The 27250-nt window shown below is 40.5% G+C and overlaps 1 protein-coding gene across 1 annotated transcript in view; it reads left to right on the forward strand.

Moving 5' to 3' along the window:
* Positions 1-886: 886 nt before the first annotated feature.
* Positions 887-27250, forward strand: part of LOC308114433 (dynein axonemal heavy chain 11) — a gene marked incomplete at both ends in the record, with an annotated part of 35899 nt that continues 9535 nt past the window's right edge. The window contains 64 exons of the mRNA XM_080471306.1: positions 887-1108; positions 1236-1379; positions 1464-1657; positions 1753-1942; positions 2032-2131; positions 2282-2493; positions 2676-2897; positions 2989-3156; positions 3275-3391; positions 3492-3629; positions 3731-3846; positions 3932-4127; positions 4425-4529; positions 4630-5025; positions 5117-5449; positions 6361-6609; positions 6707-6876; positions 6958-7180; positions 7273-7389; positions 7471-7557; positions 7654-7812; positions 8030-8113; positions 8242-8400; positions 8496-8618; positions 9750-9872; positions 10351-10575; positions 10659-10750; positions 10824-10950; positions 11047-11199; positions 11274-11507; positions 12096-12227; positions 12610-12770; positions 12875-13031; positions 13138-13283; positions 13365-13481; positions 13593-13731; positions 13902-13994; positions 14068-14262; positions 14349-14426; positions 14511-14643; positions 14775-14902; positions 15215-15363; positions 16018-16168; positions 16267-16398; positions 17003-17176; positions 17783-17987; positions 18259-18424; positions 18582-18684; positions 19014-19253; positions 19333-19494; positions 19583-19773; positions 19870-20032; positions 20486-20609; positions 20748-20890; positions 21564-21725; positions 23148-23381; positions 23558-23704; positions 23795-23908; positions 23989-24132; positions 24863-25045; positions 25130-25231; positions 25317-25451; positions 26633-26806; positions 26945-27180. Of these exons, the coding sequence (XP_080327432.1) occupies positions 887-1108; positions 1236-1379; positions 1464-1657; positions 1753-1942; positions 2032-2131; positions 2282-2493; positions 2676-2897; positions 2989-3156; positions 3275-3391; positions 3492-3629; positions 3731-3846; positions 3932-4127; positions 4425-4529; positions 4630-5025; positions 5117-5449; positions 6361-6609; positions 6707-6876; positions 6958-7180; positions 7273-7389; positions 7471-7557; positions 7654-7812; positions 8030-8113; positions 8242-8400; positions 8496-8618; positions 9750-9872; positions 10351-10575; positions 10659-10750; positions 10824-10950; positions 11047-11199; positions 11274-11507; positions 12096-12227; positions 12610-12770; positions 12875-13031; positions 13138-13283; positions 13365-13481; positions 13593-13731; positions 13902-13994; positions 14068-14262; positions 14349-14426; positions 14511-14643; positions 14775-14902; positions 15215-15363; positions 16018-16168; positions 16267-16398; positions 17003-17176; positions 17783-17987; positions 18259-18424; positions 18582-18684; positions 19014-19253; positions 19333-19494; positions 19583-19773; positions 19870-20032; positions 20486-20609; positions 20748-20890; positions 21564-21725; positions 23148-23381; positions 23558-23704; positions 23795-23908; positions 23989-24132; positions 24863-25045; positions 25130-25231; positions 25317-25451; positions 26633-26806; positions 26945-27180 (10391 nt within the window). The remainder of the gene's footprint in view (positions 1109-1235; positions 1380-1463; positions 1658-1752; positions 1943-2031; positions 2132-2281; positions 2494-2675; positions 2898-2988; positions 3157-3274; positions 3392-3491; positions 3630-3730; positions 3847-3931; positions 4128-4424; positions 4530-4629; positions 5026-5116; positions 5450-6360; positions 6610-6706; positions 6877-6957; positions 7181-7272; positions 7390-7470; positions 7558-7653; positions 7813-8029; positions 8114-8241; positions 8401-8495; positions 8619-9749; positions 9873-10350; positions 10576-10658; positions 10751-10823; positions 10951-11046; positions 11200-11273; positions 11508-12095; positions 12228-12609; positions 12771-12874; positions 13032-13137; positions 13284-13364; positions 13482-13592; positions 13732-13901; positions 13995-14067; positions 14263-14348; positions 14427-14510; positions 14644-14774; positions 14903-15214; positions 15364-16017; positions 16169-16266; positions 16399-17002; positions 17177-17782; positions 17988-18258; positions 18425-18581; positions 18685-19013; positions 19254-19332; positions 19495-19582; positions 19774-19869; positions 20033-20485; positions 20610-20747; positions 20891-21563; positions 21726-23147; positions 23382-23557; positions 23705-23794; positions 23909-23988; positions 24133-24862; positions 25046-25129; positions 25232-25316; positions 25452-26632; positions 26807-26944; positions 27181-27250) is intronic.

Genomic DNA, 27250 nt, shown 5'->3' on the forward strand with positions numbered 1-27250 from the left:
GGGCCTTTCTATGTGGAGTTTGCATGTTCTCCTCACGTTTCCTCCCACAATCCAAAAACATGTGAGGTTAATTGATGACATAAATTACACCTAATGGGAGGGTGAGTGTGTGTAGTTGCCTGTCTCTGTGTTTGTCCTGTGATATACTGGTTGCCTGTCCAGGGTGTAACCTGTCTTCACTTATAGTAAGCTCCAGCGTTCTGCAACCCTGCACAGAATAAAGTGGCATAGAAGAGTGATAGATGTTTTCTTTAAAATTTAAAACAATTTCCTTGGTGATGCGGTGCGCTGGAATGGAGCCTCTTGGGGGCCGGTTTTGTTCCACGAGCCTTATGTTTGCCAACCTTGCTTTCTTGTTTTTATTCCAATCGGATTGCATACTGTACAAAAGCTCAGAGTTATAAAAAAAACCCCTGTAAAAACACTAAAACATGTGATTCTCTTATGTATTAAAAACAGAAATTAAACAATCCCCCCCACCCCCCAATCCGGGTACTTCACAAAATGGGACACTGCGCGTGACACAGTAACAAAAATACCGTAAAGTCGATAATACTCGATAAATTCGCGACCCAAATAAATGCGTTGCAATAATAACTTTGACTTAAACGTAAAATAAAAGTGATTCAACGTGATATTGTGACGTCAAAGGCCCACCCGGTAGTGATTGATTAGTCTGTCTGTTGCTTAGCAACAGAACGCGGAAACGCCTCCCGGACAGAGCAGCTCAGGAAAATCTTTTACAAAAAAACTTTGAAAAAAAAAATACTGTATTTACCAGCGTGTAATTCACAGACAGATACCTGTCGCTGCGTTTTTTTCATTTTTTTTTCTTTTCCAGTCTTTCCTGGACCGCAGCGGTGCCCGTCATGGTCGCAGCGCCGTCATGTCCGACGAAGAAGAAGAGAGTGTTCCCTGCTTTCTAGACGACGTCCGAGTGAAGTTCGTGGAGGAGAAAGTTTGTGAGCTCCTGAGACTGCAGCGTCCGACGTGGGAGAAGAGTGCCGCCAGTGAACAGTTCCAAACATCTCTGAGGGACTTCTTGGAGAAAGAGGCAGTGGTGTTTTTCTCTTCGTCTAAAAAAGAGAGTCTGCTTGCTTCTACTGAGGTATGGTTGATTCAGACACCCTATGTGCTGCTTTCTACACACAAACATAAACTCTTGCAGTGTGGTTGCTTTAACATATCTCTATTAATAATAATAATAAAAAAAAATCTTTTTATTTCACATGCAGGTACCATCTGTGGCCTCACAAAAGCAAATTTACATCCTTAAGAAGAGAGTTGTTCCCATCAACCATGAGAACTACAGGGAGCTTCTCCTTTTTGGCCTGTTGTCTCCACCACCATTCCTGCAGCTGTCCTGCACGGTGGAGCAGGTGATGGGTGCATCCTCTCTCAGATGCATACATCACAAATATATGTGTTATTTTACATGAACCTTGCAATTATGTGTTTTCAAGGTATGGGTTCCTCTGTTATCGAACCATCAAAACCACCCGATGTGGCCAAATCTGATGTCTGCAGACATCATCCGTCATGTTGAGAGCATGTGCAGCAAGACGTTGGTTGTACGAGGACAGGTTTTTGGGGAAACCGTCCTCCCTCTCCCAGCTGCAACAGATTGGTTGGAAAAATCATACCATGCATTAGATATGTGAGATTACTCACAATGTTCTTGTGCCTTTTGAAAACGGTGCTGTTTGTTTTAGTGTCAGCTTATTTTATTTATTTGTTTTTTCACCCACTCAGGTATGAAAACTATGACAGGACACTGGCCCATGCCATAGAAACCCAGGTCATCAACTGGACAAATCTCATACAGAAAATCTTAAAGGAGGATCCATCAGACCTGCTTATGACCGGCAGTAATCCAGGTCCCAATGCAGAGCTCAAATTCTGGGCTTCCAGAAAGAGCAACATAGGGAGCATTTACCACCAGGTAGACCAATCCATCCTGCTTGCGATTTCTTTTATTTGTATTTGCTTTTATCGTGGTCTTTGTAAAGTGTCTGAACCTTTAATTTGTAGCTTCAGAGTCCTGCTGTTCAAATGATGTCAAAGATGTTAGAGGTAATGAATAGCAGCTATAGTCCAACAATCGGGACCCTCACTGAAAATGTGTTTAATGGTGAGTACAAGTGCTGTCTATTTAAGAAAAAGAAAGACTTGCTATACTATGTAGATTACTTGATCTTTAATGCAGAGCATATTGCCTTTGTTAAAACAATTCATCTTCATCGCCATTATATTTTCTGCATCATTCTGGAAAAACAAAAAGCACTTCAGGAAGCCCGGGATATTGACATTCATCTGCAGCCGTTACATGCACATCTGTCTCAGCTGGAGAAGCAAGGGTTTCCCTCAATGGAAACCAAAACAGCTGCACTCTTCCACTTGCTTTTCCTCATCTGGACCAACTGCCAGGCTTATCAAAGGCCGGCACGCATCGTGGTGCTACTGCAAGAACTTTGCAACATGCTTATTGAACAGGTAATAAATAATCATCACCCGAAACACTTAGGGATTGTTCAATGTTGCTTTTGTATTAATTCGATTACAGAAATATTTCAACACAGTTCACACTTGATGTTAGTCCCCAGCAAATGCTGATTTATTTTTTTCGGCTGTCTGCTCGGTCAACTTCAAAAATATAAAACCTTTGTACGCCGTAGGCCTCTGCATACCTGTCTGATGATCTGCTACTCCGAGACGATTCAAAGGAAAGTTTACAAATGGTGGAGAGAGCGATAAAAGTCTTCAGATGTTTTCAAGACAGTTACCAGACGCAGAGGGAGAAGCTGGCGAACCAAGTGAAACACGCACCCTGGGATTTCCCTTCTGCCATGATCTTTTCACGTTTCCACCAATTCTTAAACCGTTTGCTGCAGCTGGAGGTCAGAACAGTTTGTATTTTCAAAAGCTTTAAAAGTTTTATCATAATGTATTATATTTTATATGAGGCTTTTAACAGTGTTTATATTGCAGGACTTGTTTAAAACTGTGTTGTACTTTGAGCGCCTGGAAAAGCTTGAATTTGGTGGAATCAAAGGGAAACTCCACAGTGAGCAAGCTGCTAAGATGAACAAGGAGTTCGGTGACTGCTGCCAAGCACTGAAGCAAAGTAAAAACAATGCACTTGACCTCAACTCTCAGGTGTGTCAGATTGTTTTGGCAGTCACATTGCTCCCGCCTGAAATTCCATCAGAGATATTAATGTTTCACTACTATGGCTTTTCATTGAATAATGTTTGACTGTTGTTTTTGTCATCAGGGTTTTGAAAATGAGTTCCTGGATTTCAAGCGAAGGGTTGTGGACCTCGATTTCCGCCTAGCCAACCTTCTGTGCCTGGTTTTTAAGGATTGCTCAGGACTGGAATCAGCTTTGAAAGTGAGTTGGTGCATGTCCTAGTTTGGCGTTTATTGCATTTTTGATGTACTGAATCACGAGTGAGACTTCGACTTGTTTCGGTTGGTGGGGTTCGTTTCAGATGCTAATTGTTTTTGGACCATTTCTGGAGAAGAGACAAATTAGAGAGACATTCAGCCCCAACTTGGTTCTGCTTCAGCATCATTTCAAAGAGGAGTTGGAGCACTGCAAATCTCTGTTCAGATCCCAACTTGATCAGGTACTGACATATAACCAAATCTTGGCCAAATGCATTGAATGCACAAATATTGGTGAATTTTGTCACTGTACATAATTTCTTTCCCCTCGTTTTATCTACAGAGGGAAAGTGGTCTGATTAAGAATATGACACAGACATCTGGAGCTTTGAAATGGGCAAAAATGCTTAGAGATCGCCTACAGTCATCGTGGGAAAAGCTCAGATTGCTACTTGACATGTCTGTAAAACTAAGGAATCAATGGAGAAGTAGTTATTACAAAGACAAGATATTGATTTTCAAGAAATGTATACTCTCTTTCTAGGTCTGCTGAAGGCGTTGAGATGGCGAATGAGAGCCACGTCCACACAGAAGTGTTAAGTCTCCTGGACCAGTATGAGGAGGACATTTACTCTGATTGGTGTAATGGTTTGGAACAAGCCTGTCTGATCAACCTGAATCAACCCCTGATGTCCAGAACTTCATCATCTGGATTGATCTCAGTCAACTTCAATCCGAAGGTAACTAATGCATTGAAACAGGATTGCAGGTTTTTACTGCAGGCACCTTTCAGATTCCACCGATTTATGATTTTACTATTTACGAAACACTCATATGCTGCTGATTTACTTTCTTATTCAAAAAAATAAAAGGGGGGGGGGGGGTTAACGAGTACATTCATTTAATACCTTATGCTAAAGTAACAGCTGCTGCAATTCCAGTTGTATTTTTCATTATTTACTTGGAGGGTTTTTCAGTACAAACACTTTTCCCAGCACCTCACTGTAACTTTAAGGGTAAATCTCTTCACTTCTCAGCTCACTGAGGTCTTGAAAGACGTCAAGTGTATTCAGACGCTCAGGCAGATCAACATCCCTGCGGCTGCTCAGACCGTTTTTGACAAGCGTGACATGCTCACGAAGGTAAGAAACAAACATTTCATCACGCGAGACTCAAACCCACCTGTCTGAGTCAAACATGTCTTCCTCATTTTGTTCTTTTCTCCACACTTGTGATTTCCAGTATGTGAGCAATTTGCAGATGGTGGTAGAATGGTACAACCAGCTCAAACAGAGAGTGTTAGAGGTAGAGCTTCCACTTATCAGAGCTGAGCTGGAGTCCGTTGATGTGCAGCTCACCAGAGCAGAGACCGACCTCACCTGGCAGCACCAGGACTGCTGGAGCTTCATCAGCACCGCCAAACCGCTTGTCCAGGACCTTGCATGTCGTGTTAGTCGAGCCAAGGAAAACTGTGAGGCCATCCAGTCTGTGATAAAGCAATGGAGCAAACAGGTGATGTTCTCCAGAAAGGAAAACAAGAAAGGCTCACTCATCCAGCTGGAGGAAAAGGAAGACTCTGTAAGCAGGAAGTACAGCTCCATGCAGAAAGATGGAGACTCGATACACAAACTGGTTCAGGTGTGTATGGCTGTATTTATGATAATCAGCATTCTTATAATCATAGAGTTTCTTTTCTAATCTACTCTTTTGTTTATGAACATTTATTCAGGATAATCTGGCATTTTTCCGTGCGGATCCTGATTCAGAAGAATGGCTGTCTTACCTAGAACATGTGGATGAGATGGTGTTGGAGGGGCTCTTCAGCTACATCAGCCACTCACTTCAGTTCTTTGTAGACAACATGGAGTCACGGCCAAACCAGGCACCTCTGTTTGAGTCTCAGCTGATGCTGAATGGCTCGGAGTTAACCTTCTATCCTTCAATGGAGCGAGATGCAGCGGATGGCCTCTATGAGCTGGTTGAAGGACTGATCGGAGATGTATTCAAGACCTCGTTGAACATCAGGAGAGTGGCTGCGCATCTTGGCTTTGAGAACTATCAGGTACACGTTAAGCGAAACATGTTAAGCCTTTAAAATGACGCTAACCCAGCTTCTCGAAGTTTCATATGTACTGTAGCATTGAACAAGGTACAAAAACAGTTTCTTATGTTGCATTTGAGACGTTTCAATTACAATTCAGGATGGCGAACATTTCTATACATTTTCATCTGTTTTTAACCTGATTTTAGCAGTTTCATCCTTCCTTTTCAGCATTGTTCACACAGTTTTGACATTTTGAAATAGAAAATAAAATAAATATATTAATCGCTGAAGGAAATTCCTGTAAGCGTCGCTCCATACAGAATAAATAGAAGAAATTTGAATCCAAAATAAGACAGGACAAGAATTAAATATTATTTTGCACAATGCTTAACAGTGACTAATATCAGCACAGAAAGGATGAAATTAACTTAAACACAGAAACACTTTTTAGTCAGATCACCTCTTAGTTATAATTCCTAGTGGTTGTTTGTTTTATATAATAATGATTCGTGCATGATGTTATGAACAGAGACCATAGAATTGTCATTACAAGAGGGATTCTCTAGCTTCTCAGTCTTAAAGTGCCTAAGCAGATGCCTTGCAGAGTCTTAAAATGACCAGCCTGAGTTGAGGTTTTTTTTTAATTCACTGACTTCCTGGGCACTGCAACAGATAATACAGCATCATCTTTAATTAGGCATCACAGCACTTCTGGCCTTTGTTGGAGCCTTCAAGAAATAATCTTGTGGTTTAGATTGTTATATTTCTGTATTTGATCTGAAATAATCCCAAAAGAAGCATTTGATTTTGACACCCCAACAATGAAAGCTTGTCTCCCACTTGACTAAACTTGGCACAGTCATTATTCTTCATTCTTCTGCAAATAGTAGACACTCCTTATATTTATGTCATGTGATATAATATTACAGGATGTGATGGATGACATGGTGGATTTGTTGGACCTCAGACAAGAGATAATGGACCGAGTTGAGAATGTTCTGATGAAAGCAATAAATTACCAGAGGAAGTTTGACTGCTACACCCATCTTTGGCAAGATGACAGGGCCGAGCTTCTCAGCCAGTTTCTCCTGTATGGACGTAAACTCACAGAAGAGGAGATGGAGTCTTATAATACACTCCCCGAGAGCCCGCCTTCAATCAATAACTTCAAAGAAAAGGTAAAGTTTTTTAAACTTGTGAATCATATTTTTCCAGTACATTGTTTTCCCCCCCCCCCCCCCCCCCCCAACTGTAATATCTACCGTTGTCTCGCAGATTGATTGTTATGAAGATCTGTATGCTGAAATTTGTCAGCTTGAAGACTACAGAGTGTTTGATGGGTGGTTTCGGGTAGACATCAAGTTATACAAAGTGCGCCTTCTTAACACCATCAAAAAGTGGAGCTGGCTTTTCAAGGAGCACCTCTTGACTTATGTCACCAACAGGTACACTACATTTCTTCTTGGTTTTTCAATTCAGCCCAAGTCGGAGCAACAGATGTTCTGACTGTCACTTTTTACATTCAGCCTCGATGAACTTCAGAAGTTCATCCAGGCCACTGTTGGAGGGCTAAGTCATCCGATGACTAAGCTGGACCACCACCACTTTGTGGAAGTCATGAGTCATCTCCTGGCTGTTAAGGACAGACAACAAGCCACTGACAAGATGTTTGAACCTCTTCGAGAAATAATAACTCTTCTGGAACGATATGACGTGAACATACCAGACCAGTTCTACTCTCAAATGGAGGTAAAGAAGAGAACAAGAGAATAATTTTATATTTTGATAAATGTATTTTCTACACATTTAAGTTAAAAATACTAAGTCGGTTATCTTTACAGGAGCTTCCCGAGAAATGGAGTGAGGCTAAAAAGTTGGCCTTGAAAGTAAGGCATGAGGTGGCACCGATGCAGAGCGGAGAAGTCATGGTTTTACGCAGGAAATGTGTGGATTTTGAGGTGACGGATCATTTTTATCGGTATACTTCTGTTATATTATATTCTCTGGATTGAAGAATAATAAACAGATTTGTTTTTCAGGTAAAACAAACTGAATTCAGGGAGATGTTCAGAACAGTGGCACCTTTCAGTTACAATGCAGAGCATCCGTATGTTAGTCTGGAGAAAGTAAGATTTTATCTCTTGCTGGATTCTTTTTTTTTTTTTTTTCCAAGTATCGTTGTGCTCTACTGTGGGGGAATAACTGTTTGTTGTCTTTTCCAGTCTGAAAAAGCAATCCAGGATATGGAGAGAGAAGTGGCAGAACTGCAAGAATCCACAAATCTGTTTGATGTCATTATTCCTGAGTACAAAGACATCAAGCTGTGCAGACGGGAAATCACAATCCTCAAAGAATTATGGGACATTGTGGTTTACGTCCAAGTAAGAAAGTTAACATATTGTGCACTTAAATGTCTTTCTTCAATAAAATAGATGTACAGATGAGGTATTGTCACATACTCCCACAAAACTGCAATAGCTAAATGACTTGAGCCCCTTCAGGCTGTCGATGACTCTTTGAATACCCTGTAGCCCTTAAATGCCCCCGTTAGACCCCTTCAGCCCATTGACCCCTCTGTATGTGTCTTTATCTATACAGAGCAGTGTGGAAAACTGGACAATGACCAAATGGAGACAGATAAACGTTGACCAGATGGATGCAGAATTGAGGAGGTTTGCCAAGGTGAGGTCACCAACAGTGCTACATCACACCAGCTCATCTCTCCTGCTGTCTTACTGTCATGCACCATTGCTGTGTGTAACAGATGCCCCTAATAACTAATTCTGTTTACCTACCTTCTGTTTGTGTAGGACATACAGAAACTTGACAAAGAGGCTCGTGTGTGGGATGTGTATTCTGGATTAGACCTTTATGTAAAGAACTTGTTGACGTCACTGCGGGCTGTGAGTCAACTACAGAACCTGGCAATACGAGAGCGCCACTGGGTGCAGTTAATTAGGACAACGCAGGTGGATAACTCGACACAGCAGTGGTCTTTTTTTTTTTTTGCTTGTATGATAGAAATCTAACATTTTGTGTCCTGACTAGAGTTTTCTTTTAATAGATGAACTTCACGGTGACAGACAACACCACAATGGAAGACCTCTTGGCTTTGCATCTCCATCTGTTTGAAGACGAAGTTTGCAATATCGTGGATAAGGCAGTCAAAGAAATGGCCATTGAGAAGGTTGTTGATTTCAGTAGATCGTCCTGAAACATGCCTACATTGGGAGGGTTTTCTTTCCGACACACAGGCAGGGTTTGCGCTGAACTTCTTAGTCAGAAAGGTTCTGGGTCCTTCTATGCTAAAATAAACACACAAAGTACACTTAACCAGATGTTGTATGCATTTATAAACTTTGTGTGAAATACTGACCTCTATTAACAGGATGGGCCATAGTTTACTTCAAAGTGAGCACAATCAGTGAAACCCTGTGTGTGTGTCTGGATTGTGCTCAGTGTTAAAAATGTTTGAAATTCCATTTACTCTACTTGACCACAAGACAGCTCTGAAACTAAAGTAATCTATAAAACGTCTAATTAAGATTTAATATCCTATGGAAGAAAAAAAAAAAAGAAAGAAAATATAATGTTTTAATTTTTCTAAAATTCTAAATATAATAAGCCTTTAGAAATGGTAAACAGCATAAGTTCTCAACAGGATCCTTAAAGCAAACATTAAGCTTGAACTTCTTTATTTACCATGAAAAGGACCAATGCATACATTCAGTACAAACAGCAAAAACTGTGATTAGTCATTTTTTCTTTAAAAAAAAGAACAAGAGTATTTGCAAAGTAAAAAATACAACCCTTTAAAGATTAGGAAAATCAAAATCAAAAATAAAGTATCGATTATAAATTCAGCCTCATAGCAGCTGCAGCTCCAACAGCTGCTTAACAGGCCTATTATAGTGTCATTTGAATACAGCAAGACCTCTCTCTATTTTATCGATTCACAGTAAAGTGAAGTATAGTTAAAATCCAGATTGACTTAAAAAAACTCGGAAAATGAAGAAATAGTTTTTAAATAACAATGTACTTCTTTCATAACTCCTCTAAAATGAAGAGGCGCACTGGTTCTGTGCGTCATTAATGTATCATCAGTAATCTACAACGAGAGCCTAAAGGAGCTCCTTCAATCATAGAAGGTAGGATAACAAAAGTAGGATTTTACCTCTCTGTAACGACATCAAGCTATAAGATAACTTGAACATGGTTTAGTAGTAAATGTGTTTCTCTACACATTCATCAAGTAATGCTGTTTATTTTGTCCAAACCCATTCATTAAGATATGCTGTTCTTTTTTTTTTCATTTTAGGTTGTAACAGAGATAAATAAAACATGGGCATCAATGGAGCTTTCATACGAAGAACATTACCAAACCTCGGTACCCCTGCTTAAATGTGATGAAGAACTCATTGAAACTCTTGAGGATCATCAGGTAGATAACTACTTTCCTGAACGAGATTTTATTGTAAATCGCATGAAACTCTTTACAAGCATTGTTGTCTGAAAGAGGCACTGCGAACGAGTTGGCGATAAAAATGGAGGAAGGCCTTCCCCTGTCTGGGTGTCTAACAGCACAGCTGAGACTGGAGAGGTTCCTATTGAGTCCTCAGATTTATAGCCGTCGGAGGGACACGGGGTATTGTTGTGCCATGGCAGTCTAAACATTTACACCAGATGTATAGGGGGTGCAGTATTACAGCCAGCAATTAGAAGTCGTGCTACTTCTGGGTTCTATCCCCCACACTTTCGTCACTTGGCATGCTGATTTGGTGGAATATATTTAAATATATCACAACTTCTGAATGTCAAAGTGCAACAGTCTCGCATCATGGATTTGGTGGTAATCTCTTTGTACCTGAACAGATTCTTCCAATGGATTCTACTCATTTCTGTCCATTGTCTTCCTCAAGGTTCAGCTCCAGAGCGTCTTTCAGAGCAAGCATGTCAATCACTTCCTGTCGCAGGTCGTGGATCTACAGAAGCAGCTGATGGTCGCCGACTCTGTGCTGATGGTCTGGATCGAGGTCCAGAGGACATGGGCCTACCTTGAAAGCATTTTCAAAGGCTGTGACGACATTTGTCAACAGTTGCCCGCAGACTCACTGAGGTTCCAAGCTATAGATGCAGATTTTCAGGTCGGGATTCAAATATCTGTCACGGAGCTATTAATAATCCTTTACTGCCATCACTTTGTCATATTCTGGGATTTTATTTTCAGAAGTTAATGTTGGAAAGTGCCAAAACTAAGAATGTGATTGAGGCCACCAACAAAGCAAATCTTTTTGAGACGTTAGAGGATCTGCAAACAAGGTTCATGGTTTTTTCTACTAACGTTTTTTTGTTTGATGTTTCCTGCTCACCATTCCAATGTTTTATTCATTAGGTTGGCCTTATGTGAGAAAGCCCTTGCTGAATATTTGGAGACGAAGAGACTTGCCTTTCCACGATTTTACTTTGTCTCATCAGCAGACCTGTTGGACATCCTCTCTAAGGGGAATCGTCCCAGAGAGGTAAATTCATTTACAAGTTTTCTTCACTTTTGTTCTTATCAGATTTTGCTACACTTGGTATATTTTTCATGACAACGTGCTTCTTGTGTTTGGCAGGTGACTGTCCATCTGTCAAAACTTTTTGACAGCATGTCAGATCTGGAGTTTGCCAGAAATGAGCAGTCGGACAATCCTAAACGTGCTGTAGGCATTTACAGCAAAGAGAGGGAATATGTCCCCTTCCAAGCGGAGTGTTGTTGTTCTGGCCCGGTAAGATCTTATGCAAAAGAATGCAACCAATATGCATAGTCAGAAATTTACAAACAACATTTACTTGACATCAGGTGGAGGTATGGCTTTCTTGTCTGGAGGAAACCATGAAGGAATGCATCAGAGGTCACCTGTTTGAATCTGTGAGTGTGTACGAGGACAGACCCAGAGAGCAGTGGATTATGGAATTCCCTGCCCAGGTTGCACTCACAGGATCACAGATCTGGTGGGGAAATGATATGGAGCTTGTGTTTAAAAGACTGGAAGAAGGATTTGACTCGGCACTAAAGGACTACAACAAGAAACAGGTACATGTTTTATTGTTTACTTTTTAATGTTTCATGTGTATGTGGCTGTCGCTTCAAAGATCATTATTGTAATGACAGTTCACAAACTAAACTCAGAATTTTTTTTTAAGTAAATGGTTTATCTGTTCCATAGTAGGGCAAATCCATTTCACCATTCCATCACTGTTTTCACATTTCACATCTGAGCTTGTAGAGTCTCATTGTGTGATATACTCACTATTGTATTATTACTCTCGTCAGTTTCATCAGCACTATTAAAGGTTAACATGTCCTTGGCTGCTGTTTGTATAATCTCTCTTTGCCTTCAACCCACTGCACTGATTGGATCTGCTGTCATACAGGACAGGGGACAAATGGCACTCGGTGACGTTTCAGTCAAAACAAGAACTAAGGACCCTTTGTGATTGTCTTTAAAGCGCACATTCGCATTCTGCCCGTTTATGATGTTTGGCATGGATTAACTTTTCAATGACAGAAAAGTTGAATGGAGTCGGTTTGAAGTTTGATTTGACTTTTTTTGTATGTATTTTCCACAGCAATGCATGACATTTTGTATGTATTGAATGTATGTATTTTTGTTCCTGACAGATTTTTCAACTCAACCTGTTGATCGGGATGCTGCTGGGCGAGCTCAGCCCGGGCGACAGACAGAAGATCATGACTATATGCACCATTGACGTCCATGCTAGAGACGTTGTTGCCAGCCTGATTGCTCAAAAGGTTGACACAGTGACAATTTTTCTTGATAGATATCTTAAGATATATTAAGTCTGATTTAGCTAAAATTAGGAACATTTTGTATAGTTTAATATCACTTTGAGTCTTTTTAATGAAAAGATTATTAGAATTTTTTTGTTATTATTATTATTATTATTATTATTATTATTATTATTATTATTATTATTATTATTGGTGTTGGTGTTATTATTATTATACAGAGATTGTAATGTAATGTATAGGCTTATTAAAGAGTACAATTAGCTCCCTGTTTTACAATAATATGAAACATGCAAAATAATATATTATCATACTGTGCTTCTGTCTACTTCTTGTAACATAAAATCTGTCCATATTGTCTTATGATTGCTGTTTGTGCACACAGGTTACAAACTCGCAGGCCTTTCAATGGCTTTCTCAGCTTCGACATTCTTGGGATGAGCAGCTTCACCACTGCATGGTCAAGATCTGTGACGCTCATTTCCGTTACTCTTACGAGTATCTTGGTAACACTCCACGTCTGGTCATCACCCCACTGACTGACCGGTAAAGCAATGCCTCAGCAGTTATCATTTGAGTGTAATAAGTTCATGTCATACAATATTGCTAAGAATAAATGTGTGTTATCTTTGTGTTTTCACCAAGTACAGGTGCTACATCACCTTAACTCAATCACTCCACCTGATCATGGGCGGAGCCCCCGCAGGGCCTGCGGGAACGGGGAAGACGGAGACCACTAAGGACTTGGGCAAGGCCATGGGCGTCATGGTTTACATCTTCAACTGTTCTGAGCAGATGGACTATAAGGTGACCTTCAACAGATCAGAGTTTATCATTCCCTGACATCTATCAGTGTCCATGTTAAAAATGTGCGCTGTAATGCAAAATTATATATTTTTCTGTTTACTTGAAGTCTATGGGAAACATCTATAAGGGGCTGGCTCAGACTGGAGCGTGGGGTTGCTTTGATGAATTCAACCGTATCCCTGTGGACGTTTTGTCAGTTGTCGCAGTGCAGGTCAAAACCATTCAGGACGCCATTCGCTCTAAAAAGAAAAGGTGAGCAGCTGAAGCTGAAAACTTGCACCGTTCATCATATAACTGTGAAACTTTCAATAATAATTGTCGGGCACCTCGAAGGTTCTTTTTCCTCGATAAGGACATTGTCTTAAAAGACTCAATGGGGATTTTCATCACCATGAACCCCGGCTACGCAGGAAGAACAGAACTGCCGGAGAACCTCAAGGCTCTTTTCAGGTTAGAATAACACAGTGCTCTTCTCCATAATATGTTAAAGCATTTATTTACCACACACGGCATTTACTCACCACGGATATATGTTTTCCTGCTGTCTTTGTCCCTCTGAAGACCCTGTGCCATGGTGGTGCCTGACACTGAGCTTATTTGTGAGATAATGTTGGTGGCGGAGGGCTTCAGGAGTGCCAAGCTTTTAGCCAGGAAGTTTATCACTCTGTACACTCTCTGCAAAAAACTACTCTCCAAACAGGTAGGAGTAGCTTTGTGATTTCAGAACAAAGGGTATCACTAAAAAATAATTTGAAAAATACCATGGCATGAAATTATCTAACAAGTCTCATTGCTTTGAGTCATCAATTTCAGGCTAAAAGCAAAAACAAGAATGTTAATCTTCACTGTCTTCTCTTGTTTTTCTTCAAGGGCCACTACGATTGGGGTTTGCGTGCTGTCAAATCTGTTCTGGTTCTGGCAGGATCCCTGAGAAGAAGAGACAAGATGAGGCCGGAGGAGCAGGTGAGATCTGCATGTCACCTCACAGGCAAAGAAGAGAGAAGTTTCTGATTAAAAAGTGGGAATTTATTCCTAGGTGCTTATGCGTGCACTCCGAGACTTCAACTTGCCTAAGATTGTGACCGAGGATGTCGCCATCTTCTTGGGTGTGCTGGGAGACCTGCTACCTGGCCTTGAGGTGGATAGAGAGAGAGACTGCGACTTCGAAAAGGCAATCCGGAATACAACGCTGGAGCTCCAACTGCAGCCCGAGGAGGCCTTTATCCTCAAGGTTCTAAATTAACTGGTGTAAATTGACCTGAAAAGGATTAATGAAGAAATAAAACCACGACTTGTGATTCTCTTTACTTTTTTCAGGTGGTTCAGCTGGAGGAGCTCATGGCGGTACGTCACTCTGTCTTTGTTGTTGGAAATGCAGGAACTGGGAAAAGTCAGGTGAGACAATTCATGCCTCAAAAAACCAAAGATTCTTAATTTGTAATGTAGCTGACGCACGTGACAAACTGGCCTGTTTCCCAGATATTGAGAGTTCTCCATAAAACCTATGTGAACCTGAAGAGGAAGCCTGTTTGGAATGACCTCAATCCAAAGGCGATAGACAGAGATGAACTATTTGGCTTCATTCATCCTGCAACTCGAGAGTGGAAAGATGGTAAACGGCTAAAATTAAACGAGGAACACTTGATTATTGCTGCTACTTCTGTTTGTACTATCTGACCCCATGCGTAGTTAAAACTTACACCTTTTCTGTTTTTCCCTTGCTTTCCTCAATCTCGCTGTAAGGTTTACTTTCATCACTGATGCGAGAGCAGGCAAACATCTCCCACCTTGGGCCTAAGTGGATTGTGTTGGATGGAGACATTGATCCGATGTGGATTGAATCACTCAACACAGTGATGGATGATAACAAGGTACCTCCCTCCGGTTCACCCATACACTATTGTACAACACATACCAACCAAGGTGGTATACACAGAAAAAGATGTTTACTTCTCCCTCCTTTAGCAATCACTTCCTCGAGTCTGAGCACTTGGCGGCCTTTTTCCCTGAGTGATGAAACATGTCACAGCGATCTTGTCCCCTTTGAAATATTCTAAAGTAAATATGTCAAACCCGATGAGATGTGGACAGAGGTTTCCTTATCGTTTGGGTAGAGTCTAGTCCGTCTTACTGACTATACCGATGTCTTGATAGTTTGAAAACTTAATGCCTTATAATTTCAGGTTCTGACTCTTGCCAGTAATGAACGTGTGTCGCTTACTCCATCCATGAGACTGGTGTTTGAAATCAGTCATCTGAGGATGGCAACTCCTGCCACCGTGTCCAGAGCAGGCATCCTTTATGTCAACCAGCAGGACCTGGGCTGGAACCCGTGAGTTTCACAGAGATGTACTTAATCGGCTTTTACACTGCTGCTGAGTAACTAACTTGTGCAAGAAAGCAATGAAATAGCACCTGTTAAAGCTTTCTTAACTTAGTTTAATTAAGAATGCATTTTAAAATCCTTATATTTGTCTTTAAATTCGTCAATGGATAAAAACCTTTATGGGTTTCTGAATGTCTGATTAAATTTTAGTTTCAAATACTTCAACAAGAGCTGACAGAACTTGTGAACTTGGCTTCCGTTTTTGTGCACTGGAGATTTTTCCTTATTTGCCAGTCAATATTCAGTATCATCTTTTAGTGATTCTAAAAAGCATTTTGAATGTGTCCACTTTTTTTTGTTTGTCTCATTTTAAATGTTTTTGTTTTATTGTGTCATTTTGTTTTTGTGTTTGTTTAAATTTCTTATACTTTAAGTTGCACTTTATATTTAATCCAGATTAATAGATAATGATATTGTAGATGGTATTAAAGATTATTATTCTTATTCTTATTATGATTATGTGTAGGAGTAATTATACTAGTATGTATAAAAGGAGCTATGCAAATGACATAAAGATTATGTCATTACAGTAGTACTGGTCGTAGGACTAGTTGGTTCAGGTATTGGTAATTCATGTACTTAATACTTTTTGTTGCTTAGATTTGTTGCCAGCTGGGTCGACCAACGACGATGCCAGACAGAACGGGCCCACCTCACCATTCTGTTTGAGAAATACGTTCCGCGCTGTCTAGAACGGATGAAACACAACTTCAAGACCGTCACTCCCATCACAGAAAACTGCATGGTTCAGGTAAATAACACATACTCTTGAACGGTGTGGTTTTATTCCATTCATATAATTCAACACTAACAAAATTGTGATCTAATAATACATCTTTTCCTTTTTAGACGCTCTGCACTTTTCTTGATTGCCTTCTAACGCCAGAAAATATTTCTTCTGATTCCCCTCGTGAGATCTATGAGACGTATTTTGTCTTTGCCTGCATTTGGGCTTTTGGCGGGGCCTTGTCTCAAGATCAGGTAATTGTTTGGTTTGACATTAATTGTATTTATTTTTCAATTGTACATATTAGGGTAAGTATAGCTGATGCAAGTGCCTTTGGGTTTAATGTGATTATGGAGCTATTGTTATGATGGAATACTTCAATGTAAATCAAAAATCAAATCAAAATGTTGTGAATTTGTGGTTTTATTAAAGTGGGATTGTTTTTAGTTAATCATTAATGAGGCAAGTATGTATTCAAAAAACTGGTTTGCTGTAGTGTTGAAATCATTATAGAGGTCCAAGCACAGAAAGACAGGAAAGATGGTTAAGTAAGACTTATCAAGTAATAGAGTATATGTGTCACACAGAACTTAGGGCCCTTTCCTATATAAATTAGGGATAGGTGGGCTACAATTATCTTTAAAAGTTCCCTTATTATCTCTTAGTTAAATTTTACATTGTATACTACTGTTTTCAACAACAAAACAGGACAATGCAAGACATTGTTGAGTGTATCATGAAGAGTGACATGAGACCAAGTAGAATATATGCTCAACTGTGTGTCATTTGTGGTGATGGTGGGGTTGTCCATTTGAAATGATAGGAATTAATGCAGATTATGTGTGATGATCCGTACAGCTCTATGATTATCGGGTGGAGTTCAGTCGGTGGTGGTCCAAGGAAATGAAGACAGTGAAGCTTCCAGCACAAGGGACGGTGTTCGACTACTACCTCGACCATCAGACACGACGATTCCTACCCTGGAGTGAAGCTTTACCTCCATTTGAAATGGAACCTTATACACCATTACAGGTGAGGACTTATAAATGACTATAATATAAATGATGAATAGGACCCTTGAGAAAAGAAAAAAAAAAACCACAAACTTTTTAAAGTGATTTTGCAAATAATCACATTCACAAACACAACAATCTTTCTTCAGGAAAAATAACCAAAATGAACAATACAGTCATATTAAAAATGTATGCATGCCTCAGTACACATAATAAGAGAGGGTAAAGTCACATCGTGAGGTTATGGCAGGAGTGCTAGAATGGATGATAGGCTTGCCACTGTGTCTGATTACCATCTACTACTCTGTATACCAGACTGCGTGGGGGTGAAGGCACGAGCAACAAGGCTTGAGCTATCACCCACGCTCTTTTGTCTTTCTTTATGCTCTTGCGTACAGCTGTGAATGCTCCAAAGGCTCTTGCTGAGCCATAATTAGTGGGGTTTTGTTCTGAGCAAATGATGCTATTATGACAGAATAGTTGTGGTGTTCTGGGGAAATACAAGAAATTATAAATCACATACAATTCACTGAACACATGTCTGTCAATAAATCACCCTCAAAGAAAGCCATAATAACCATGTATGTTTCTGTTCTGTGTTGTCCTGCTGTTTTTATGATTGCAGGCTGTTCTGGTGCACACAGCAGAGACTCTGCGTCTTCGCTACTTCATGGACTTGTTGCTCAAGAGGAGACAGCCCGTGATGCTTGTGGGGAATGCAGGAGTGGGAAAGACTGCACTCGTCAGGGAGAAGTTAGACTGTCTGCCAGAGGGCTTTATCACCGCAAAAGTACCCTTCAACTATTACACGACCTCTCTAATGCTGCAGGGTGAGAGCACTCTTTGATTTGTGCTGTGGTGGAGTGAAACACATCAAGTACACTGTAGCACCATCTGCTGGCTTTGTTGAAAGTCAGAACAGTTGAAGAAGCAAAAAAAAAAACAAAAAAAAAACCAATCCCAAACTTGCTCTTCTTTATACATTTTCAATCACTTTCATGATATATTCCGATTTCTAAAGCAGATTTGACATTTCTATCATTGAGTTTTCTTTATCAAAGTTGTAGTTTGGTTTCTTCTTTGCCTTGCAATTTGTTTTAGTGAACCTTGAGCAGCCGTTAGAGAAGAAAGCTGGCAGGAGCTACTCCCCTGCTGGCAACAGACGGCTGGTCTACTTCATTGATGACATGAACATGCCAGCTGTCGACTGTTATGGAACATCGCAGCCTCACACACTCATACGACAACACCTGGATTATGGGCACTGGTGAGAAGATTTCACTTGTAGCAAGACAATCTGAGCAAGTTAATCTGCATAAGGAAGGCAGTAATTGTCATCATAGCATTTCACGGTACACCACATTTGTTTTTCCAGTATGTTTTTTGTTTATGAATTAAACTTTTAATCTCTACGCTCACTGTAGGTATGACAGGCAGAAACTGACCGTAAAGGAAATACACAATACGCAGTATGTTGCCTGTATGAATCCAACAGCTGGGAGCTTCATTATCAACCCTCGATTACAGGTATGGTACTTAAATCACTCAAAAAAAGTTTATTTTACAATGGTGTTATCTACCTGTGCGTTCATAGTCATGCCACGGACCAATCATTAAATCATATTTCAGATTTGAAGTTTTATGCTTAAAATTCACTGTGATAATGTCACAATCACTGCTTTTACAACCATGACTACTGCCCAAAATAATTTAGTGGCATGGAGTTATGAATAATTTTATGCCTGGTATTTCTGGATTTAAAATTTTTGGGAATAAGAAGAAAGTTTCCGGTAAGGTAATTTAATATGGTGTGCTTTCACTTTTGTGATCTCTGATTTTGTCTTTGTTCTTCACAGCGACATTTCTCAGTGTTGGCAGTGAATTTCCCGTCATTTGAGGCTCAGACGTTCATCTTCAGTCAGATCATGTGTGGCCATTTCAGAGAGCAGCACTTCAGTCCAACAGTTCAGAGGAGCGCTGCGTCTGTGGTCCAAGCTGCCACAACTCTTCATCACAAGATCCTTCACAACTTCCTTCCCACAGCCATCAAGTTCCACTATACATTTAATCTTCGAGATATAGCGAATGTCTTTCAGGTACTGCTCATGGTAATCGAATTTCATAGGTGGATTTGGAATTTGCAAATTCATTTATTAAATTTTTTTTTCTGTTAAGGGGATTCTCTTCTGTGGGCCTGAGAATGTAACAAACAGCACTGACCTGGCTCTGCTTTGGGCACATGAATCCTGCAGAGTGTACGCAGACAGACTGGTAGATGTCAGTGACCTGAAGCTTTTCCAGAAGCTACAGATGGACACTGTGCATGAGTGTTTTGAGGTGAGAAGCAAATGCTGATGATCAGAATGAAATGTTCAGATAAACTGCAGTGACCAAGTGATTGATTCTTTTGTTCGGCCTCTTTCAGGGAATAGAGAAAATCCAGATACAAACGCTGCCTCTCTATTGTCACTTTTCCTCCATGGGTGAGGAACCTTCTTATGCGCCGGTCAGAGACTGGTCTGCACTCAGGACCATCCTCACAGATGCTCTGGGAAACTACAATGAGCTTCATCCAGCCATGAATCTAGTCCTGTTCGAAGACGCCATCCAACATGTGTGAGTGTAGCTATTTTTGGTTCAAAGTCCACTTAATAAACTGGTAATAAACATTTTGTCAACGTCAGTAATGATGCTTGATTGTCTTGTTATTAGCTGTCGTATCAGTCGCATCCTGGAGGCTCCAAGATGCCATGCTTTACTCGTTGGGGTTGGCGGCAGTGGGAAGCAGAGTCTGACTCGCCTGGCTGCCTACATGTCCTCTGTGGAAGTCTTCCAGATTACTCTGAAGAAAGCTTACAGCATCCAAGACCTCAAGGTAAAAGTTGTGTTTTAAAAGAATAAACTATGACTTTCTGAAAATACACTGTTATAATTACAATAATTTTTTGTTTTGTTTTGTTTTGTTTTTTTATTATACAAAATGTGAATAAATTCCTAAGTGGGATCTTTGTGGGAAAAAAATGGATCAGTCATTATTCTGTGTGGATGCAGATTATTTCTGTAATTTAAATTTGGTCAGCTTCTTCAGTGATGCAGAGCACAATTGTCAGATACTATTAAAAGACACTGGGAAATAATTCAATGTCCCATTGATTTGGCAAGTTTAGTAATTCAATCATTTAACCATGCCTCAAAAATTAAGGGGGTACCATTGGACTTTGGATTTCAATTGATTGTCACTATATTACTGAGATCACAACGGCATCCATTCACAGCAGGAATCAGTTTATTTTTGTTTGTTTGTTTTGCTTTTGTTTTGTTTTTTTAGATGGATCTGGCCAGTTTGTTCATAAAGGCTGGAGTGAAGAACCAACGTGTGGCTTTGCTGCTGACTGATGCACAGATTCCCGACGAGCGGTTCCTCGTCATTATCAATGACTTACTGGCATCAGGTCAGAAATGATCTAGTTAGCAGTCAGGCTGTGTTGCACTTGTGTATGTTCCTTATAAACATACATTATTATACAAAAGTCCTTCTCATATTCAGTCTTTATGTATTACTCGTTGAGATTTGCAGTCTCTCTCTCCAGGGGAGATTCCTGAGCTTTTCAGCGAAGAGGAGATTGAAGGCATCGTGTTTGGTGTGAGAGCTGAGGTCCGAGGCCTCGGACTGTTGGACAACAGAGAAAACTGCTGGAGATTCTTTACAGATCGGGTTCGACTGCAGCTCACGGTGGAGTATTTAGAATTCTTCGACTAATGTTTTGTCCACCATTTTTTATTTGTGCTTTAATAATAAACTTGCTTTTGTTACACTTGAGGCATTACTTTGTTGCACTTGATGGTCTTCTTCAAAATCAGTTAGAACCATGTTCTCCAAAAAGATATCGTCTAAATGTTCTGAATTGGTTTTGCTAATTCAAGAGCAAAACAGAAAATTTGGAAACTCTTCTCAGCACTAAGTTACACACACATACACACACACACACTAACAGTTTTCAGCAAACTTTTGAAGCGAAGCTGCTCGTTAATGGTATAAATGAACATGTTGGATGAGCTGAACCGAAGCAGCCGGATGAACTATGGGGTCATAAGGAAGGAAACTCTTCTCAGGACACATGTATCCCATCCAGCTCAGTCTCAGTCTTTGTGCCAGGGCCTCTGGTCGTGTCACCGTCTGCTCCAGCCAACTGGGAATGTAGCGACTGTCCACATGCCAGGGGGATGAAAGCAGGGGATCAGAAAGCTGGCAGTTGTGTGTTTTCTTTTGGAAAAACATCACTTTGGTGTCTGTGACCTGTGTCTATTTTTCCGACATGAATTCAACATTATATTGAGTGGAACATCATGCTAAAGTTTACTATTTCACATGATTTTGTATCCCTGTTTTTTTTTTTTTTTTGTAGGTCGTGCTGTGTTTTTCTCCTGTGGGCAGCACCCTGCGTGTCAGAGCCCGTCAGTTCCCAGCCCTCGTCAACTGCACCACGATTGACTGGTTTCATCCGTGGACATTTGAAGCTCTGCAGTCGGTCAGCTACAGGTTCATCCAAGATATTGAAGGCATTCAGGTCAGTCCTTGGAAACTGCTTACCTTATTTCAGCGTAACTCACAATAACCGAGCTTTTCTCTGCCTTTGAAAATATTTAACATTACTGTAAATAACTGTGAGCTGTCTACAGTGTGTTTGAAGTCAGCAGTGTCTTGCAGAGGTTTGTCACAAACCCAAGTTTTCCAGATTGGGTTTGACTTTAATGAGTACCTTGCAATTATCGCAGTGCAGCTGGATTAACTTTTCCACAAATCCTTCATCATTAGTTCTCTGCTGAGGTTCTGACAAATTGCCGAACACATGCCTGGAGACTCACAGTGAGTGCAGGCATATCATTGTTTTCCATCATAGCAGTGGAATGATCACAACCCAGCATCATTTATGTTAATGAGAGAAGAGTGATTAAGCACATAACGACCCTCTAAGGTGGCACAGCTGTCACAACCAGGAAGTGTCACCACATATGTGAACATGAGCCAGCCTGTGCCTTTCTACTGTGTGTGTACATCTGTCCCTGTTGTTCATGTGCAGTGCTCACAGTGTAAAAGCTTAGAGGTTGTGTTATTATACGGCAACTTTAACCTTTAACATGAGGTGCAAAATTCAGTGATGGTTGCAGTTACAGTGATAGAATATATTCAAAATTTAAATATTATAACATAAAGAAGATAGTAAAATTTGGTGGGTGGGCAGGGCTTATCGTGGATTTTAAAAGTTGATATAAAGCAATATCAGACATTACAAATAAATACGTTAATGATTGTTTATCTTTTTGAAGAGGCTGGAGTGCAAGAAATGAAATGATCATTTATTTAAAGTTAACAAATCTGCTAATAGTTTCCGCACAAGGCCAATCAATGAGCTTCTTTCGCAACGCAACAGAACACGGCACGCTTTGTCAAAATACGTTATGTCAGGTCTTAATTAATAATGATTTTTTTTTTCTGCCCTACCAGCTCTATGATCATTAACAATGGCTTTTTGTGAGTTATGATCAGGTTTGATCCTTACATTCTCTGCTCATTTGTTTTTGCTTTAATTGATTGCTAACTGTGTGATTAATCGTGACAGTGAGTCATTGTACGCCACATGATGAATACCTAGTTTTAATGTAGCGTCACAGCAGCTGTAGACAGTGTTCAGAAAGTTGGAGGACGCCAGATGTAATGTAAAGAGTATGCATGTTTTACACGCTTCACGTCAGTGGTGCAAATGCATTATTTTCGCAGAGGTTTCAAAGCATAATCATTTCTGCTTGCTGCACCTAAATTTCAGATTGAGTAAGTCAGGGCCAGCCAAGTAAGATGGCAAAACTTGTAGATGAATTCAAAATTTATGAAGATAATATTTCAGTTCCCATCAGGTTGGGGATGTTAAACTCCACTCAATCCAGCTCGCCCTGTTCTGCTCTCTCCCCCCCTTGTCTGCTTATTTTTACAGCCTGCCGTCCAGGAATCCATCAGTCTTTTCATGGCCTACGCTCACACCAGTGTCAACCAGGCAAGTGAAAAATACCAGCGCAATGAGAAGCGGTACAATTACACCACCCCCAAGAGCTTTCTCCAGCAAATCACCCTGTACAGAAACCTGCTGGAGAAGAGCCGTTCTCAGCTTCGGCAGAAAATGAACCGGCTTGACAGCGGCCTTCAGAAACTCCAAACCACTGCTGCTCAGGTGAAGAAGAAAAAAAAGTCTTTATTCTGTGTTGTTATGGCCTAATATAAAAACTGAAAGAGGACAATCAAACGCGACAAATCAGTAATTGCTCGCCATGTTTTATTTGGGGAGATCAAGTCAATACAGATTACATTATTAAGTATTTAATTCCCACTTTTATTTTCCCATTTCAGGTTGAAGATCTTCAAACTAAACTTGCATCCCAAGAAGCGGAGCTGACCTTTAAAAACAAGAACATTGAAGCTATCATTACCAAGATTGGACTGCAGACTGAGAGGGTTAGCAACAAGAAAGAGGCGGCAGATATCGAGGCACAAAAGGTGAACTCCCCCTCTGTTTCAGATGGGGTTTTTTTGTGTTTTACTCTGCATGTAGTTAATGTGTTTCTCATTATGGTTACTTTTGCACAGGTTGCTGTCATCCAGGCAGAAATTGCTGTCAAGCAGAAGGACTGTGAAAATGATCTAGCCAAGGCAGAGCCATCACTGACAGCGGCCACAGCAGCTCTTGACACCCTTAATAAAGTGCCTCATTTTGTCAAACTAGACAAAATTCTACTGAATCTACTCTTTATAATTATGTAACACTATACAATTGTTTCTAGGTGAATCTCACTGAGCTGAAGGCCTTCCCGAACCCTCCGGCGGCGGTAATAAATGTAGCAGCAGCTGTGATGGTCCTCCTAGCGCCCTGGGGTCGAGTGCCTAAGGATCGGAGCTGGAAGGCGGCGCGGGCCTTCATGGGCAAGGTTAAGCTGTCATCATGTCAATCACATCTGCCTGATTAATGTCAGTCTAATTTGTGACTGGGCCTTGACCCTGGCCCTGCCCAACATCTCTCTGGCGCTCACATTACAGCTGGATGAATCCATGAATATGCTTCCTCCAGAGAATTGAGCGTGTATCTACTTCTTGCTGCAATCAGACCACAAATTACTTTAAATCCATGGGACATGTTTGAAAGGGTGTCGAATTTTGAATAGAGGCACGCTAAATCTTTTTCAAAAGTGAGAGATAGTAGAATGTAATATCACACAACAATTCAAAAGCATGAATCCATAATTAAGGAGCCATAAGAGGTTCAATTTCACAGATGTGTTCAGCTGGGTAAATTGTAGTAAGAAGGAGAGAAAAGGAAGGAAAATATCACTGATTTATTATATATACAGGATGTATTGTTGTTATTATATATTTTTTAGTTATTTCTTTACTAGTATTTTTATGCAGAGCCTGTGAAGCTGTCCGGAGTATAATTAAAATCAATCTGCTTTTCAACAAATTAAATAAAAGATAATGTATAATTTTCTCAAGTTAACTGAGGACAAAAATATTTTTTGCGTTTTAAAAGATTGCTTCTGTTTTTTAATGAATTTGTGTGAAGTGGCTTTGATAAGTTCTTGCTTTCAGACTGTACTGCAATGTACTGTGACGTTCACTAACATCTTGTTTTCTTTCTTGTATATTTTTATGCCTCGTCAGGTGGATGTTTTCCTGCAGGCCCTGGTGTCATATGACAAGGAGCACATCCCTGAGTCCTGTCTGGCTGTGGTGAAACAACAATATCTGAGAAACCCGGACTTCCACCCAGATCTAGTTTGGACCAAGTCTACAGCTGCAGCTGGACTTTGTGCCTGGATTATTAATATCGTCAGATACTATGAGGTCAGACGTTGACTTAAGAAAAGTTACCATTCTGATTCACGAGAGACTATTTTTTTCAACTGAAGTATGTCTTATTTTTGACAGATTTATTGTGAAATCATTCCAAAACGACATGCGTTGTTACAAGCTAATGCTGAACTAGAAATGGCAACAGTCAAACTCCAGGCAGTTCAGAAGAAATTGTTGGTGAGTGCAGTGTTTTTATTGTGCATATTTAATTCACTTTTTTAACTGTCTTATTTGCATGGCTTCCTTTGCTTTGTTTCACCAGGATCTGGATGCCAGTCTGCAGAGTCTAACAGCTCAGTTTGGGAAGGCGACAGCCGAGAAAATCAGCTGTCAAGAGGAGGTGGCACGCACCACCCAGACGATAGAGCTCGCCAACCGACTAGTCAAGGGCTTGATGGTAAACAAGGAGAAATAGAGGAGTTTGGTAGTGTCATTGAGGCTGGCCTGGATCAAAATCAACTGTCGGTTTGTTGGAGGGAGGCATGCTGGAGTGATGCTGGTAATCGAACTGCATGAGTAATCTGGACTAGAAGTTGTTATATCTTGGCAGGACAGGCTGACAGTTGTATGAGCAGATCAAGCAAAGAGAGATTTTACAGCCTTGCCCAGCAGCATACCGGGGACTTGTGAGACAGGTAGAGAGGGCTGGACCACAGAAAACGCTTGGCTGAACTGGGCAACTGGCAACTGGCAACAGTCGTAGTGAGCAGTTTCCAATATGACAAAGGGAAGAGGGATGGCAAGAAGGCTACAGTAACACTGCTCCTATTGCTCTGCTACAGAAAGGGTGTGGTTTTATTTTTACTCTACATTTGGTAAAATTATTAAAGTACCAATGAGGGAGTTATGATGTGCTATGGGTGCTGCATGTTTGCATCATAGATTATATTCCTTAGTTTGGTATTCTATTATTTTGTCTACAAACAATTCAGATATTTGTGGGAGCTAATAGATTATAAAAGATGATCATTTCAGTGGCCATTTTGCTGGTTCGACTTTCCGATTCCAGAAAATAAATGTGGTTTGCATGGAACAGCTTGGCTTTTAAGCATATCAAGATAAATGTTTTGTCTTTATGGCATTGACCTGGAAGCAATAGTGTACAGACTAATAAATCAGGCCGTCTATATTTAATCATTAACTTACCTCAAAGCCTCAACAGCTGTTGGAAATTAACAATGTCTCACCCCAGACTGAGTGATATTACAGGCAATCCATAATACATTAGAGTAAAATTATAGTGATTTTTAACTGTCTGAGAATTTATTATGTGACATATTCTAGATCCACAGCCCCTTGTAAGAAAATGCCGTACATGATTTATTGTTGTGGGCTGTCACAGTCATAGTATTGAAGGTTCAAATGAATGCTAAATTGATGCAGAGCAAACATGCAGGCAAACTTCCAGAGCTATTAGAATGGAATTGTACTTGCACGCTTTACTGTTTACGTATTCTTAGTTTTTGCTCAGATGAAGTAGGAAAGTTTCCAGTGTGTATGTTTTCCAGTAGCACTGATTCCATCATTTCTGGTTTAATAGGTCGTTAACTTCTTTGTGGGTTGCTTAATGTTTTACAGTCAGAGAAGGATCGCTGGTCCCATGCGCTGGTTCAGTATGAGAAGCAACAGAACACCCTTTGTGGTGACATCCTCCTCACTTCAGCATTTGTCTCTTACATGGGTTACTTCACCAGCCAGTATCGTGTGGAGCTTTATACTAACACATGGATACCCTTCCTAAAGTCTCAGAAGGTGAGCTCAAACCTGCAGAACAAATTAGACTGTGGATATTTCTGTAAATAAATAAATAGAAACACTAAGCCGTGTGAAGAGGAGGACTTTCACCGAAGCATCAGCATGAATGACATCACTTTTCTGTTTTTCTTCCAGGTCTCTGTACCCCTGACAGACGGCCTGGATCCAATACTCATGCTTACAGATGATGCCACTGTGGCTGCCTGGCATAACCAGGACTTGCCAAATGATAGGATGTCTACTGAGAATGCTGCCATCCTGACCACCAGTGAGCGTTGGCCTCTCATCATCGACCCACAACAGCAGGGCATCAAGTGGATGAGAAACCGACTGGGGTCAGAACTGAGGCTTGTCCGGCTGGAACAAAAAGGGTGAGCAGAGGCTGATTGTACTTTCTAATATATCATGAAGTGCTAAAATATTTTAAATTGTGCCTAAACC

This window comes from Lipophrys pholis (genome assembly GCF_963383615.2).
Source record: "Lipophrys pholis genome assembly, chromosome: 9".
In the NCBI taxonomy this organism is placed as follows: domain Eukaryota; kingdom Metazoa; phylum Chordata; class Actinopteri; order Blenniiformes; family Blenniidae; genus Lipophrys; species Lipophrys pholis.